This window comes from Pelophylax lessonae, assembly GCF_965119305.1.
Source record: "Pelophylax lessonae genome assembly, contig: HAP1_SCAFFOLD_138, whole genome shotgun sequence".
Taxonomy (NCBI): Eukaryota; Metazoa; Chordata; class Amphibia; order Anura; family Ranidae; genus Pelophylax; species Pelophylax lessonae.
In genome coordinates, this window is record NW_028120136.1 from 173,896 (window position 1) to 190,000 (window position 16,105).

Consider the following 16,105-nt stretch of genomic DNA (forward strand, 5'->3'; position numbering starts at 1 on the left):
GCAGAGGCTGTGTGAAAATGGTACAGGACATGCAGAGGCTGCGAACATGGTGCAGGAGATGCAGAGTCTGCAGGCATGGTGCAGGAGATGCAGAGTCTGCAGGCATGGTGCAGGAGATGCAGAGTCTGCAGGCATGGTGCAGGGAATTCAGGGGCTGCAGACGTGGTGCAGGAGATGCAGGGACTGTGGGCATGGTACAAGAGACGTAGGGGCTGCGGACATTATGCAGGAGATGCAGGGGCTGCAGGCATGGTACAGGAGATGTGGAGGCTGTGGGCATGGTACAGGAGATGTGGAGGCTGCGGACATGGTACAGGAGATGCAGAGGCTGCGGACATGGTACAGGACATGCAGAGGCTGTGGACATGATACAGGAGAGGCAGAGGCTGTGAGGGCATGGTACAGGAGATGCAGAGGCTCTGGGCATGATGCAGGAGATGCAGAGGCTGTGGGCATGGTGCAAGAGATGCAGAGGCTGCAGACGTGGTGCAGGACAGGCAGAGGCTGTGGACATGGAGCAGGAGATGCAGAGGCTGCGGGCATGGAACAAGAGATGTAGGGGCTGCGGCATGGTACAGGAGATGCAGAGGCTGCGGGCATGGTGCAGGAGATGCAGAGGCTGCGGGCATTGTACAGTAAATGCAGAGGCTGTGGGCATGGTGCAGGAGATGCAGAGTCTGCAGGCATGGTGCAGGAGATGCAGAGTCTGCAGGCATGGTGCAGGGAATGCAGAGACTGTGGGCATGGTACAGGGGATGTGGAGGCTGTGGGCATGGTACAAGAGACGTAGGGGCTGCGAACATTATGCAGGAGATGCAGGGGCTGCAGGCATGGTACAGGAGATGCGGAGGCTGTGGACATGGTACAGGAGATGTTGAGGCTGCGGACATGGTACAGGAGATGCAGAGGCTGCAGACATGGTGCAGGTTAGGCAGAGACTGTGGACATGGAGCAGGAGATGCAGAGGCTGCGGGCATGGAACAAGAGATGTAGGGGCTGCAGGCATGGTACAGGAGATGCAGAGGCTGCGGGCATGGTGCAGGAGATGAAGAGGCTGCGGACATGGTTCAGGAGATGCAGAGGCTGCAGGCATGGTACAGGATATGCAAAGGCTGTAGGCATGGTACAGGATATTCAGAGGCTGCAGATATGGTTCAGGAGAGGAGGCTGCAGGCAGGGTTCAGGAGATGTCAGAGGCTGTGTGAAAATGGTACAGTACATGCAGAGGCTGTGTGAAAATGGTACAGGACATGCAGAGGCTGCGAACATGGTGCAGGAGATGCAGAGTCTGCAGGCATGGTGCAGGAGATGCAGAGTCTGCAGGCATGGTGCAGGAGATGCAGAGTCTGCAGGCATGGTGCAGGGAATTCAGGGGCTGCAGACGTGGTGCAGGAGATGCAGGGACTGTGGGCATGGTACAGGAGATGTGGAGGCTGTGGGCATGGTACAGGAGATGTGGAGGCTGCGGACATGGTACAGGAGATGCAGAGGCTGCGGACATGGTACAGGACATGCAGAGGCTGTGGACATGATACAGGAGAGGCAGAGGCTGTGAGGGCATGGTACAGGAGATGCAGAGGCTCTGGGCATGATGCAGGAGATGCAGAGGCTGTGGGCATGGTGCAAGAGATGCAGAGGCTGCAGACGTGGTGCAGGACAGGCAGAGGCTGTGGACATGGAGCAGGAGATGAAGAGGCTGCGGGCATGGAACAAGAGATGTAGGGGCTGCGGCATGGTACAGGAGATGCAGAGGCTGCGGGCATGGTGCAGGAGATGCAGAGGCTGCGGGCATTGTACAGTAAATGCAGAGGCTGTGGGCATGGTGCAGGAGATGCAGAGTCTGCAGGCATGGTGCAGGAGATGCAGAGTCTGCAGGCATGGTGCAGGGAATGCAGGGGCTGCAGACATGGTGCAGGAGATGCAGAGACTGTGGGCATGGTACAGGGGATGTGGAGGCTGTGGGCATGGTACAAGAGACGTAGGGGCTGCGAACATTATGCAGGAGATGCAGGGGCTGCAGGCATGGTACAGGAGATGCGGAGGCTGTGGACATGGTACAGGAGATGTTGAGGCTGCGGACATGGTACAGGAGATGCAGAGGCTGTAGACATGGTGCAGGTTAGGCAGAGACTGTGGACATGATACAGGAGAGGCAGAGGCTGTGAGGGCATGGTACAGGAGATGCAGAGGCTCTGGGCATGATGCAGGAGATGCAGAGGCTGTGGGCATGGTGCAAGAGATGCAGAGGCTGCAGACGTGGTGCAGGACAGGCAGAGGCTGTGGACATGGAGCAGGAGATGCAGAGGCTGCGGGCATGGAACAAGAGATGTAGGGGCTGCGGCATGGTACAGGAGATGCAGAGGCTGCGGGCATGGTGCAGGAGATGCAGAGGCTGCGGGCATTGTACAGTAAATGCAGAGGCTGTGGGCATGGTGCAGGAGATGCAGAGTCTGCAGGCATGGTGCAGGAGATGCAGAGTCTGCAGGCATGGTGCAGGGAATGCAGGGGCTGCAGACATGGTGCAGGAGATGCAGAGACTGTGGGCATGGTACAGGGGATGTGGAGGCTGTGGGCATGGTACAAGAGACGTAGGGGCTGCGAACATTATGCAGGAGATGCAGGGGCTGCAGGCATGGTACAGGAGATGCGGAGGCTGTGGACATGGTACAGGAGATGTTGAGGCTGCGGACATGGTACAGGAGATGCAGAGGCTGTAGACATGGTGCAGGTTAGGCAGAGACTGTGGACATGGAGCAGGAGATGCAGAGGCTGCGGGCATGGAACAAGAGATGTAGGGGCTGCGGCATGGTACAGGAGATGCAGAGGCTGCGGGCATGGTGCAGGAGATGCAGAGGCTGCGGGCATTGTACAGTAAATGCAGAGGCTGTGGGCATGGTGCAGGAGATGCAGAGTCTGCAGGCATGGTGCAGGAGATGCAGAGTCTGCAGGCATGGTGCAGGGAATGCAGGGGCTGCAGACATGGTGCAGGAGATGCAGAGACTGTGGGCATGGTACAGGGGATGTGGAGGCTGTGGGCATGGTACAAGAGACGTAGGGGCTGCGAACATTATGCAGGAGATGCAGGGGCTGCAGGCATGGTACAGGAGATGCGGAGGCTGTGGACATGGTACAGGAGATGATGAGGCTGCGGACATGGTACAGGAGATGCAGAGGCTGTAGACATGGTGCAGGTTAGGCAGAGACTGTGGACATGGAGCAGGAGATGCAGAGGCTGCGGGCATGGAACAAGAGATGTAGGGGCTGCAGGCATGGTACAGGAGATGCAGAGGCTGCGGGCATGGTGCAGGAGATGAAGAGGCTGCGGACATGGTTCAGGAGATGCAGAGGCTGCAGGCATGGTACAGGATATGCAAAGGCTGTAGGCATGGTACAGGATATTCAGAGGCTGCAGATATGGTTCAGGAGAGGAGGCTGCAGGCAGGGTTCAGGAGATGTCAGAGGCTGTGTGAAAATGGTACAGTACATGCAGAGGCTGTGTGAAAATGGTACAGGACATGCAGAGGCTGCGAACATGGTGCAGGAGATGCAGAGTCTGCAGGCATGGTGCAGGAGATGCAGAGTCTGCAGGCATGGTGCAGGAGATGCAGAGTCTGCAGGCATGGTGCAGGGAATTCAGGGGCTGCAGACGTGGTGCAGGAGATGCAGGGACTGTGGGCATGGTACAAGAGACGTAGGGGCTGCGGACATTATGCAGGAGATGCAGGGGCTGCAGGCATGGTACAGGAGATGTGGAGGCTGTGGGCATGGTACAGGAGATGTGGAGGCTGCGGACATGGTACAGGAGATGCAGAGGCTGCGGACATGGTACAGGACATGCAGAGGCTGTGGACATGATACAGGAGAGGCAGAGGCTGTGAGGGCATGGTACAGGAGATGCAGAGGCTCTGGGCATGATGCAGGAGATGCAGAGGCTGTGGGCATGGTGCAAGAGATGCAGAGGCTGCAGACGTGGTGCAGGACAGGCAGAGGCTGTGGACATGGAGCAGGAGATGCAGAGGCTGCGGGCATGGAACAAGAGATGTAGGGGCTGCGGCATGGTACAGGAGATGCAGAGGCTGCGGGCATGGTGCAGGAGATGCAGAGGCTGCGGGCATGGTACAGGATATGCAAAGGCTGTAGGCATGGTACCGGATATTCAGAGGCTGCGGATATGGTTCAGGAGATGAGGCTGCAGGCATGGTTCAGGAGATGTCAGAGGCTGTGCGAAAATGGTACAGGACATGCAGAGGCTGCGAACATGGTGCAGGAGATGCAGAGGCTGTGGGCATGGTACAGTAGAAGTCAGAGGCTGTGCAGGAATGGTACAGGAGATGCAGAGACTGTGCGGGCATTAAGCAGGAGATGCAGAGGCTGCGGGCATGGTGCAGGAGATGCAGAGGCTGCGGGCATTGTACAGGAAATGCAGAGGCTGCGGGCATCATGCAGGAGATGCAGAGGCTGCGGGCATGGTGCAGGAGATGCAGAGGCTGCAGGCAAGGTGCAGGGGATGCAGGGGCTGCAGACGTGGTGCAGGAGATGCAGGGACTGTGGACATGGTACAAGAGATGTAGGGGCTGCGGACATTATGCAGGAGATGCAGGGGCTGCAGGCATGGTACAGGAGATGTGGAGGCTGTGGACATGGTACAGGAGATGTGGAGGCTGTGGACATGGTACAGGAGATGCAGAGGCTGCCGACATGGTACAGGACATGCAGAGGCTGCAGGCATGATACAGGAGATCCCAATGTGACAATAGTGGCAAGGTAGACGCGTTTCACACACTAGTATGTGTGCTTAATCATTATTAACAGTTATGATTAAGCACACATACTAGTGTGTGAAACGTGTCTACCTTGCCATTATTGTCACATAGGGATGTTCAGTCATTAAGCCTGAATTTTGATCACACCTGGAGTGCAGCCATTTCTTCTATTATTTATCCATGGAGGCGAGCCGAGGCATGCACCGGTGTGTCATCAGGCTTCTGGAATCACCTAGAGCAGAGAGTTCTCTTCTCTTTGGTATGGTACAGGGGATGCAGGGGCTGCGGGCATGGTACAGGAGATGCAGGGGCTGCAGGCATGGCACAGGAGATGCAGAGGCTGTGGGCATCGTATATTAGATGCAGGGGCTGCTAAGGGTTCTTACTTACCCATCGGCGAAGGGCGCCTTACCTAAAAATGGCCCCGCTTGGCGCCATCACGTCACTGCGCATGCGCCGTCTGCCTGAGAATGGCCAAGTGTGTATGGGCTTTCCTGAGCGGCAGCAGTGGTGCATGCGCAGTTGACATGTCAGGCCAGCCGCAGCCTTTTCTTTTAGGTTCCGCTTCCCTTCAGGCAGCCCCAGGGCAGGGGGAATTGCATGTATACCTGGAAATTTCCCAATAGCCCAGTCCGGCCCTGGTAGGAGGATAGGTGGGTAGGCTGGTATGTGGGTAGGCAGGTAGGGGGGTAGGTGGGTAGGCCAGTAGGTGGGTAGGTGGGTGGGAGGGTAGGCCTGTAGGTAGGTAGGAGGGTAGGCCAGTAGGTGGATAAGCAGGTAGAAGGGTAAGTGGGTTGGCTGGTAGGTGGGTAGGCAGGTAGGGGGGTAGATGGATTGGCCGGTGGGTGGGTAGGCAGGTAGCGTAGGCGGGTAGGAGGGTAGGCCGGTAGGTGGATAGGCAGATAGCGTAGGCAGGAAGGAGGGTAGGCTGGTAGTTGGATAAACATGGAGGAGGGAAGGCAGGTAGGTGGATAGGTAGGTAGGTGGGTGGGAGGGTAGGCCGGTAGGTGGGTAGGCCGATAGGTGAGTAGGCAGGAAGGAGGGTAGTTGTAAGTGACTGGTCTGGAGGACCAAATTCAGCGCTTGCTGTGATAAATAGTGTGTATACTAATATCAAGTAAACTGTGATTAATTTTCCATTGGCGCGTGGAAATATACTACGTATATTTTTTTACAGGAAGGAGGGTAGGCTAGTAGTTGGGTAAACAGGTAGGTGGATAGGCAGGTAGGACGGTAGGTGGGAAGGAGGGTAGGCCGTTAGGTGGGTAAGAGAGTAGGCTGGTAGGTGGGTAAGCAGGTAGAAGGGTAGGAGGGTAGGTTGGTAGGTGGGTATGCAAGTAGGGGGGGTAGATGGATTGGCCGGTGGGTGGGTAGGCAGGTAGCGTCGGCGGGTAGGAGGGTAGGTGGGTGGGAGGGTAGGCCGGTAGGTGGGTAGGTAGGTAGGTGGGTAGGCCGATAGGTGAGTAGGCAGGAAGGAGGGTAGGCTGGTAGTTGGGTAAACAGGTAGGAGGGAAGGTAGGTAGGTGGATAGGTGCGTAGGCGGGTAGGTGGGTAGGGCGGTAGGTGGGTAGGCTGCCAGAAGAAATATAGAAATTTCAGAGATTTCAGTGCTTGTTATGTGAAATTTGAAGATGAATTTTCTTCCTTGTCTATAACTAGAAAGGTAAGTAAAAGCTTATTTTACATTCCAACTCCAGGAATTAGAGAACGTCTACCCTTGCAGTGGGCACCTCCCCGGCATCGCAAGGGTTAAATGCTGGCTATGTCTAGGGGGTACAGGAACAGGCATTAATACTTACCTTCTCCCTCGCTCTGTCTAGCTGCCTGTAGGTAGGTTGCCTCCAGGAGAAATGTTTTGTGTTAGCAAGTGAGACAGCCTGCCCAGGCTGGGAAGGGTTAAACCTGTTTCTGCAGTTTCCCAGCCTCCTCTGTGCTGGAGATAAAAGGGGGGAGGGCTCTGCACACAGAGGAAGAAGACAGACATGTTTTAGGTCTGCTGTGTCTTGCCATTCGCTGAAGGCAGAGGGATTTTCAGAGGACATTCAAGTCATGGACTATCACCTCGTGGAGGTATGCATGGGCAGCCACACAACTGTAGTTAGGGACTGAAGTCACGCCATCAGATAATTCCAAATCAGTGCTCATGCTATCAGAAAAGTTTTTTTGGTTGGATATTCAGGAGATAACAAGATGACCCAATATATAACAGATTGTAATCTATAAAATAATCATTACACAGAGTTGTCACACCCCTCCCCCCCCCCATGATATCTTACAATATGGTAGTATTTTACTGTGGAAATTTAACGATACAGAGCCCCAAATATCAACCCATTGGCTACAAACGGACATGTTCACAACACATCTGCATTGTAAACATATTGGTCCAATGGGATATTTTATTTCTGACCCATTTTGAAGTATTGCGAAAATGTCTGTTTGTAGCCAATGGGTTGATATTTGGGGCTCTGTATCTCTAAATTTTCACAGTAAAATCCTACCTGTGATGAACGCCCATTTGCTGGGACGTTCATCATGGGTTACTGGAGGAGTGTGGAGGCCAGCCTCCTGCCCACGGACTACGGCCCTGGCTTGTAGGGGAGCCCGGCTCTGGTTGGGGGTGTATGCTGGGGGACCCTTGGAGTACTGTTACTTTGAATTCAAGTCCCGGTCACCCCAAGCGACACAGACTTTGGGCCTAAGCTGCATATAACAATAAAGGTCTTCACACCATGAGAGACTAAACAGATGCTAATGATATAAGACTCAGCTAGTGTATACTGGAGGGATGTGTATTGACAGTATAATAAGGTGTGTTGAAAATGGAGACATGCAGTCTGAGAGCCTATGTCTCCTGCTTTCATCTGTTAGAGGTGAGGTGTCATGCCTCCAGCATAAGGAAATAATTAATGCTATTGGAACTTGTAATACCAATATTGGCCACAAGATGCCACTGTGACATAGACTGTTATACAGCACTTTATGGTACTTCCTGTACTCTATTGCTGGATATTAGTTCCACCCCTCTCTGAGAGAATCTCCATTTTAAGATTTACCTCAGGAAGGAGCAGACAGCATCTGAGGTTGCTGTGGGAAGATTCCTGAACCCCCCTTTGAAGCATCGCTGGTATGCCTATGAACTGTTGGTTATATACTCAATGCATATACTGTTTATGTTTGTATACTGATTATATGCCTTTATATGTTTATTTACAGTTTCACCTCTCTATTCCAATCCTATTCGCATATCCATTCTGACTTGTAACCTGTCATGTGACCACTATTCTATCTCTGGAATAAAGCCTTAGGTTACAAAAGGACTGGTTATTGCAGGATTACAGGTTTAGCTGTATGTTGAGCTGCACACGCCTGGGGCATACGTGTAGTGAGAACAGAACAGTGAAACAGCGGCTATCCAGCAAGTGGGATTTAGGACAGCGACTATACAGAGGCCTGCTACCCTGCCAGCGCAGTCATCTGCATATGCAATACAGCAGTCTCTACACAGTCAAGCATTCCTGCAAGCGACATGTCACATAGCCAAGCATCCTCACTCAAGACAAGGTCCCGAATTTCCGGCTCCTCTAGATCTTCCTCCGCAAGCAATGCGCTCGCCATAGCACGTGTGAAAGCTGAAGCCGCCAAGGCGCGAGCAGCCTTTACTGAGCAAGAAATGCAGATTAAACAGGAGAAAGTGAGGTTAAAGAAAGAAGCAGAGGAAGCCCTCCTAAAAACAAAAGAAGAGGCAGAAGAAGCCCTCCTAAAAACAAAGAAAGAAGAAGCCCTCCTAAAAATGCAGAAGGAGGCAGAGGAAGCCCTCCTAGAAGTAGCCCTAGAGAAACTCGCCATAGAGAAGGAAGTAGCAGCAGCCATAGCTGAAGCAGAGGCCTTAGAATTAGCTGTATACCCGAGAAGTGAACGCAGCAGATGCAGCAATATTCTCGATCCAGCAGCTGAAACTCCAAATTCTCTACAACAAACGTCAGATTACATCAACCAACATTTTAAAACAAGCAGTGTCAAAGATGACGTCAAAGAGACAAGCCAAAGACACTTCATGGTACTGCCGCAAGTCATCGACAAGCCTCAAGCCTGCAAACGGGAGAAATCCGTGCAAAGTGACATCTCCTACGACAGACTTCCCATAGGTGAGATAATAGAATCACCTTCTAATAGCCCTCCAGAACCAACACCCAAGCCAGAATGGTACATCAGAGGACAGCTAGGTGCCAGCAAAAGGTATGACTACACACAGCCATCTTACCATGACAACACACAACAGGCTAACCAAGCCACCATAGACTTTGCAAGGTTCTTTGCACGACGTGAGTTAGTCACCAAAGGACTTGAAAAGTTTAATGACCTTCCTGAAAACTACAGAGCCTGGCGGTCATCCTTTCAAAACACTATCAGAGACTTAGGGCTATCTTGCAGCGAAGAGATAGATCTCCTGATCAAATGGCTTGGAAATGAGTCTGCCGAACATGCCAGGCGAATCAGGACAATAAATATAAACTACCCAGACGCTGGTCTTAGAACAATCTGGGACAGACTTGATGAGTGTTATGGTTCAGCAGAAGCAGTAGAAAATGCATTATTCAAAAGACTTGATAACTTTCCCAGAATACCTAGCAAAGCCTACCATAAACTTAGAGAGTTAAGTGACTTGCTAATGGAACTTCAAGTAGCTAAATCCGAGGGAGACTTACAAGGACTTGCATTCCTTGACACAGCCAGAGGTGTCAACCCCATTGTGCTAAAGTTACCCTATAACTTGCAAGAGCAGTGGATTACACACGGATCCCGATATAAAAGACAGCATGATGTTCCATTCCCTCCCTTTTCTGTTTTTGTGGACTTTGTGTGCCAGCAAGCTAAAACAAGAAATGATCCAAGTTTTGATTTTACGCTGTTGTGTGCTGCTCCTGTGGGACTTAACCCTCGCAAACCTCCAGTAGCAGTACACAAAACGAATGTGTCTCCTCCAGGTTCCTTTCACAGGTCTGCCAACTTCTCTAACTCAGAGACAAAGGTCAACGATCCTGGTAAGCAGTGTCCCTTGCATCGGAAGCCGCATCCTCTCCTAAAATGCAGAGGCTTCAGAGAGAAAACCATACAGGACCGCAAAGCCTTCCTCAAGGAGAACCACATCTGCTACAGGTGCTGCTCTTCAACATCTCATCTCGCCAAGGACTGTAAGGTCAGTTTAAAATGCACAGAATGTGACAGCTCAGATCACAACACAGGGTTGCATCCTGGGCCAGCTCCATGGACTTTACAACACACCCTCAGCACTAATGAGCACGGCGGGGAGGAGGAGCACACCACCACAACTACACCAGAGGTCACTTCACAATGTAAAGAGATCTGCAAAGGAGCCATAGGTGGTAGGTCCTACTCCAAAATCTGCCTAGTCAGAGTCTACCCAGCAGGCCAAAAAGACAAAGCTATTAAGCTTTACGTAATCCTGGATGACCAAAGTAACAAGTCATTAGCCAGCTCAACTTTCTTTGACATGTTCGGCATTAAAGGCCCCAGCATTCCCTACTCCTTGAAAACTTGTGCAGGAATAGTGGAGACGGCTGGCAGGAGAGCATCCAGCTACCAAATCAAGTCCATCGATGAGCGATCTCGCTTGTCTTTGCCAACTCTTATCGAATGCAATCAGATCCCTGATCATAGATCTGAAATTCCTACACCAGATGTAGCTGCTCATCACCCACACTTGAAACGCATAGCACATCTGATACCAGAACTTGATCCTCAGGCTCAGATTATCCTACTCCTCGGGAGAGATATCTTACAAGCCCACAAATCAAGAGCTCAGAATAATGGTCCCAATAACGCTCCTTATGCTCAGAAGTTAGACCTCGGATGGGTCATCAAAGGAGATCTCTGTCTAGGAAGCGTGCACAAACCTAACTCCGTTAGCAGCATGCTCACAAATACCCTAGAGAATGGAGGTCCCTCTCTTTTCCAGCCATGCCACAACCATTTCCTTGTTAAGGAATCAGCCTACGGCACCCACTCATTTTGTCCGTTCACAAACCCCACTAGTGACAACTGTGACAGTGACCAAGACCATTTAGGGTGCACAGTCTTTCAGAGAACTAAAGATGACAATCGTGTGGCAATGTCTATCGAAGACAAACTCTTCTTAGAAATAATGGAGCAAGGTCTAGTCAAAGACAGCACAAACAGCTGGGTTGCACCTCTTCCCTTCTTGTCTACAATCAATAGCCTGTACGATCCATTAGGATTTGCGGCACCTGTCACAATTCAAGGTAAAGCCTTGCTTAGAGACTTGATTCGTGAAACATCCGATTGGGATGCCCCACTACCCCTTGATAAGAGGAACTCTTGGGTAGAGTAGAGGGACTCTTTATCAGTCTTATCTGATCTCCATGTTTCACGCCCATATGCTCCTGTACCTTCTACAGAGATACAGAGTCAAAACCTTTGCATATTCTGTGATGCTTCTGTCAAGGCAATAGCTGCTGTGGCCTACTTAAGGACTGTTGACACTACAGCACGATGCCACGTAGGATTCATCATGGGCAAAGCAAAGCTTGCTCCACACCCCGAGCATACTATACCTAGGCTAGAACTTTGTGCTGCAGTACTAGCTGTTGAACTAACAGAGCTAATAGCCTCAGAGATGGACATTGACCTCAAGGATATTCAACTCTACACAGACAGCAAGGTAGTTCTAGGCTACATCTACAATGAGACCAGACGTTTCTACGTCTATGTCAACAACAGAGTGTTGAGGATTAGGAGATCTACCATTCCAACACAATGGCACTATGTACCTACTGACTACAACCCTGCAGACCATGCTACAAGAGCTGTTGCTGCATGTAACCTGAAAGACGCAACATGGTTTACTGGACCTGCATTCTTGTACGATGCAGAACAGACCCTTTCTAAAAGTGACACTATTGAACTAGTAGATCCAGACTCAGATACTGACATCCGTCCTGAGATCTCAACATTTCATACTGCAACTTCAGGTTGTCAGCTTAAATCTGACAGATTTACCAGATTTTCAAAATGGAAGACACTTGTTCGAGCTATTTCTTGTCTTATCCATAGAGCTCGCTCCTTTAAAGGTGACTCAAACAGCTGTGATCGCAAGGGATGGCACCATTGTCAAAGGATCAGTTCAGTATTAGAGCTACAGCAGTCTCAGGATCTTATCATCCGCACTGTACAGCATGAAGCCTATGCTAAGGAGATTGACTGTATCTTGAACGGAAAACCTATCCCTAGAGACAGTGCCCTGAGGAAACTTGACCCGTTCCTTGATCAAAATGGACTACTTAGGGTAGGTGGTCGTCTAAGACAAGCCAACCTAGATTCAGATGAGAGAAATCCTCTAACAGCTCCAGGTCACCACCACATCGCTTATCTGATTGTGTCACATCATCACTCCCATGTAAAGTGGAAGTCAAAATCTATAAAAACAAAGAGACCAAGTTGTTCCTCAGACCAGTTTATGAACTGATCTTGCTGTTATCATCTGAGGAATAAATAGTGGTATCTGATGATACCAGGCGGGGAGTGTCATGCCTCCAGCATAAGGAAATAATTAATGCTATTGGAACTTGTAATACCAATATTGGCCAAAAGATGACACTGTGACATAGACTGTTGTACAGTACTTTATGGTACTTCCTGTACTCTATTGCTGGATATTAGTTCCACCCCTCTCTGAGAGAATCTCCATTTTAAAATTTACCTCAGGAAGGAGCAGACAGCATCTGAGGTTGCTGTGGGAAGATTCCTGAACCCCCCTTTGAAGCATCGCTGGTATGCCTATGAACTGTTGGTTATATACTCAATGCATATACTGTTTATGTTTGTATACTGATTATATGCCTTTATATGTTTATTTACAGTTTCACCTCTCTATTCACAATCCTATTTGCATATCCATTCTGACTTGTAACCTGTTCATGTGACCACTATTCTATCTCTGGAATAAAGCCTTAAGTTACAAAAGGACTGGTTATTGCAGGATTAAAGGTTTAGCTGTATGTTGAGCTGCACACGCCTGGGGCATACGTGTAGTGAGAACAGAACATGAGGTGTGTTCACACTTCTAGGAATGTGTATTCGGCTATGTTTTGGGCTTGTTGTTTGTTGAGTTAATTATGATAATGTTGCAGTCTCATTGACCTATTGTCTCTTTCCAGATGACCAAGGTATGTTAACTATGTTCTGTACGCAATTACATTTGCATATGATAATGAAATCAAACCCATGAGACTGTATATATTGGAAGTGAGTTGTTGAATAAAGTGTCTTTTGTTTTACCCTTCATCAAGGTTTAGGCTGATGTTTGGGGGGGGGGGGGGGGTTGAGGGGCCAGGTCACTACATCACATGAGATTCTGGAGACCTAAGACAGAAATACTTGGTCCAAGTATTGGGGATCTGTTACATTACCATATTGTAAGATATCATAGAAGGGGGGGGGGAGGGGTGTGACAACTCTGTGTAATGATTATTTTATGGACTACATTCTGTTATATATTGTGTCATCTTGTTTTTCTCCTGAATATCCATCCAAAAAAACTTGTCTAAAAGGATGAGCACTGACTTGGAACTGTCTGATGGCGTGACTTCAGTCCCTGTGAGACTCAAAGCAGATGGTAATCTCATCAGTTCCAGCCACCTCTCTGGGGTCTCCTTTTATAATGTGTTTAGTGTAAGTGGGTCTCTTCCATAGTGTGCCTCCTAAGTGTCTTCCTCCCATTGCTAATTGTGATAATTGAGTCACCTATTATTTCTGTCTGTCTGATCATCTCTTGCAGAGGTGATTGATATTGGGACCCCTTTACCTGGTTATGGAACCATTGTGGGATGTTGATAATGTGTATAGTACTTTGTATATAGGGTGGTGGGCTTGGTGCCTTGACCTGGGTAGTCTGGGTGGGCACTAAGTCACCTAGGTGGCTAGTTGTTTAAGTAGCTTCATGTTTATAGTATGTATGTTGGTGGTTCCTTTGTTGTGTTAATTTTATTCCTGTATACATTTTCCTTTGCATACGATAATGTGAACAGCCTCACCTGATCCGGTGTACTATAAATTCTGTGTGAGTTTTCAATAAAGAGTTCCAGTTTTGCATCTGAGCGAGTCCCGTCTAGTATCTTGGGTGCAATATTTGGTTCCTACTTCCAGACTGGAGGAAGCTTTATCTTGACGGAAGCACCTAAGCGGGGTGCGGGACAGTTTTGTCACATTTGGAACCTTCTTACTAAAGATACATTAACCGTTCTGAGCCTGGTCTAAAGTTATTCAAAGGGAGGCATGCAGGTTTCACGTTATCTAAGGAACCCGGGTCTGCGGATGCACTACAGGGTATGAAGTAACAACACTACAAAGGGTTAACTCAGCAAGACAAAGAAGAGGAGTTACCCAGTTCAAGATACAAGCAACCAGTCATTATGGCATGGTACCTGGTAAAGGAGATGGGTCCTCCGGCAGTGAGGGGGTCGTTGTCTGGCCCCCTCCCTAGTGGTTGGTATCCCATAGCAATGGGATCAGAACTTGTGTTACGGAGAGCTATGGCTTGGCCACATGGTATGGGAAGGAAAGAGTTAAGTGGGAGCACACATGAGGTCCATGCTATGTGCACAGTGGGACCCCATTCTGTTACTGGGAGTGAGACACCAGGGGGGTGCTGACTGGAAAAGGGGTTCAGGCTCAGCACCTCCCTCCTAACGCAACATACAAGTTACAGTGAGTAGTGACATGTGATAGGTCGCTCTTCACTTTATTACTAAACACTGTGAAGGCTCAGCTCTAAGTTGGGGAACTGCCTTAATGTTAGATTCTTCACATGTCTGCAGTAGTGATCGACCGATTGCGTTTTTTTACCTCCGATACTGATATTTTGGTCATTGGGTATCAGTATCGGCCGATATCTGCTGATATTTTCGGACATTAAACATTTTTTATTTTTAATGTTTACAGGTACTGTGGTGGAGGGATCTGGGGGTCTAAAAGACCCCAAACCCCTCCTCTGCACTTAAGCATTCAAAACGCCAAGTTTGGCTGTTTTGAATGCTGTACGTTTTTTGAATTCAGCGCCGCCAGTACCCAGGAAGTGATGTTCTCTCAAATTCAAAGAAATGGATGGGAGACCCGGGCGAGCCTTGGAAGGCGGCGGGAGTGGGGGGGGGGGACGTCCCCTCCCGCTCCTTGGAATGACAGCTGAGCAGCTTCTCAGCCGCATCGGTTGTCATTACAAGACAGCCGACCGCCGGGTATGGACACCGGTACTGGGTACTGGCCTCCAGCTGCAGGCTTCACCCCGGTACAAGCACTTTCCTGAAATATCAGCAATATCGGTAAATAAAGCCGATTCCGACATATCGGGGAAAGTCCATATCGGCCCTCGATATATTGGCTTTGCCAATAATCGGCCAATCTCTAGTCTGCAGTCCCCGTCTGGTCCCAGGCATTGATGAGTACTGTGTGAAAGGTCCCCCCCGCGTGTACAGGTGAGTAAGCCCCGCCCACATGCCCTCTTCTCTCCGAAAATAAACTCTATGGGAATCCCCTCAGTGTCATCACATACAATGCTGGGTGCTTGTACCCGATGGTGGTGAGCGTGTGACTGCACACCTGGGACCCTCCTCACCACTGGAGAGACCCTGCCAAAGCAAGGAATATCGAAACGACATCTTCTTACATATAGATACCCTCAGACATAATGAATATTTAACCCTTGCAGTGTGGGGGAGGGGGACCTTTGAGCTTTAAAGTGCTGTACATAATGTAATGCTCATAGTCATAGTTCACTGAAATTTCCTTTACCTGAAGCCCTGATGAAGGGGGAGTCTTCTTCTCACCCCGAAACACTTTGGCTGTTTTCCAGTGTTTACCAATTAATTTGGACTTTATCGTTTGGTCCGGCACCCCATCCATCAGTGCCAGTTTTCTCTGGTACTCTGCTGGGTACCCCATGGAGGGAACCCCTGTCTGTCTGTCTATTTATCTGTGTGTGTGTCTATCTGTGTGTGTGTCTATCTGTGTGTGTGTGTGTCTGTCTGTCTATCTGTGTGTGTGTCTATCTGTGTGTGTGTGTGTCTATCTGTGTGTGTGTGTGTCTATCTGTGTGTGTGTGTGTCTGTCTGTCTATCTGTGTGTGTGTCTATCTGTGTGTGTGTGTGTCTATCTGTGTGTGTGTGTCTATCTGTGTGTGTGTGTGTCTATCTGTGTGTGTGTGTGTCTATCTGTGTGTGTGTCTATCTGTGTGTGTGTCTATATGTGTGTGTGTGTGTGTGTGTGTCTCTGTCTATCTGTGTGTGTGTGTCTGTGTGTGTGTGTGT

The 16,105-nt window shown here is 49.8% G+C and overlaps 1 protein-coding gene across 1 annotated transcript in view; it reads left to right on the forward strand.

Moving 5' to 3' along the window:
- Nucleotides 1–8,820: 8,820 nt before the first annotated feature.
- Nucleotides 8,821–16,105, forward strand: part of LOC309543502 (uncharacterized protein) — a gene marked incomplete at both ends in the record, with an annotated part of 9,639 nt that continues 2,354 nt past the window's right edge. Inside the window, 2 exons of the mRNA XM_082275978.1 lie at nt 8,821–8,911; nt 15,745–15,872. Coding sequence (XP_082132104.1) covers nt 8,821–8,911; nt 15,745–15,872 — 219 coding nt within the window. The remainder of the gene's footprint in view (nt 8,912–15,744; nt 15,873–16,105) is intronic.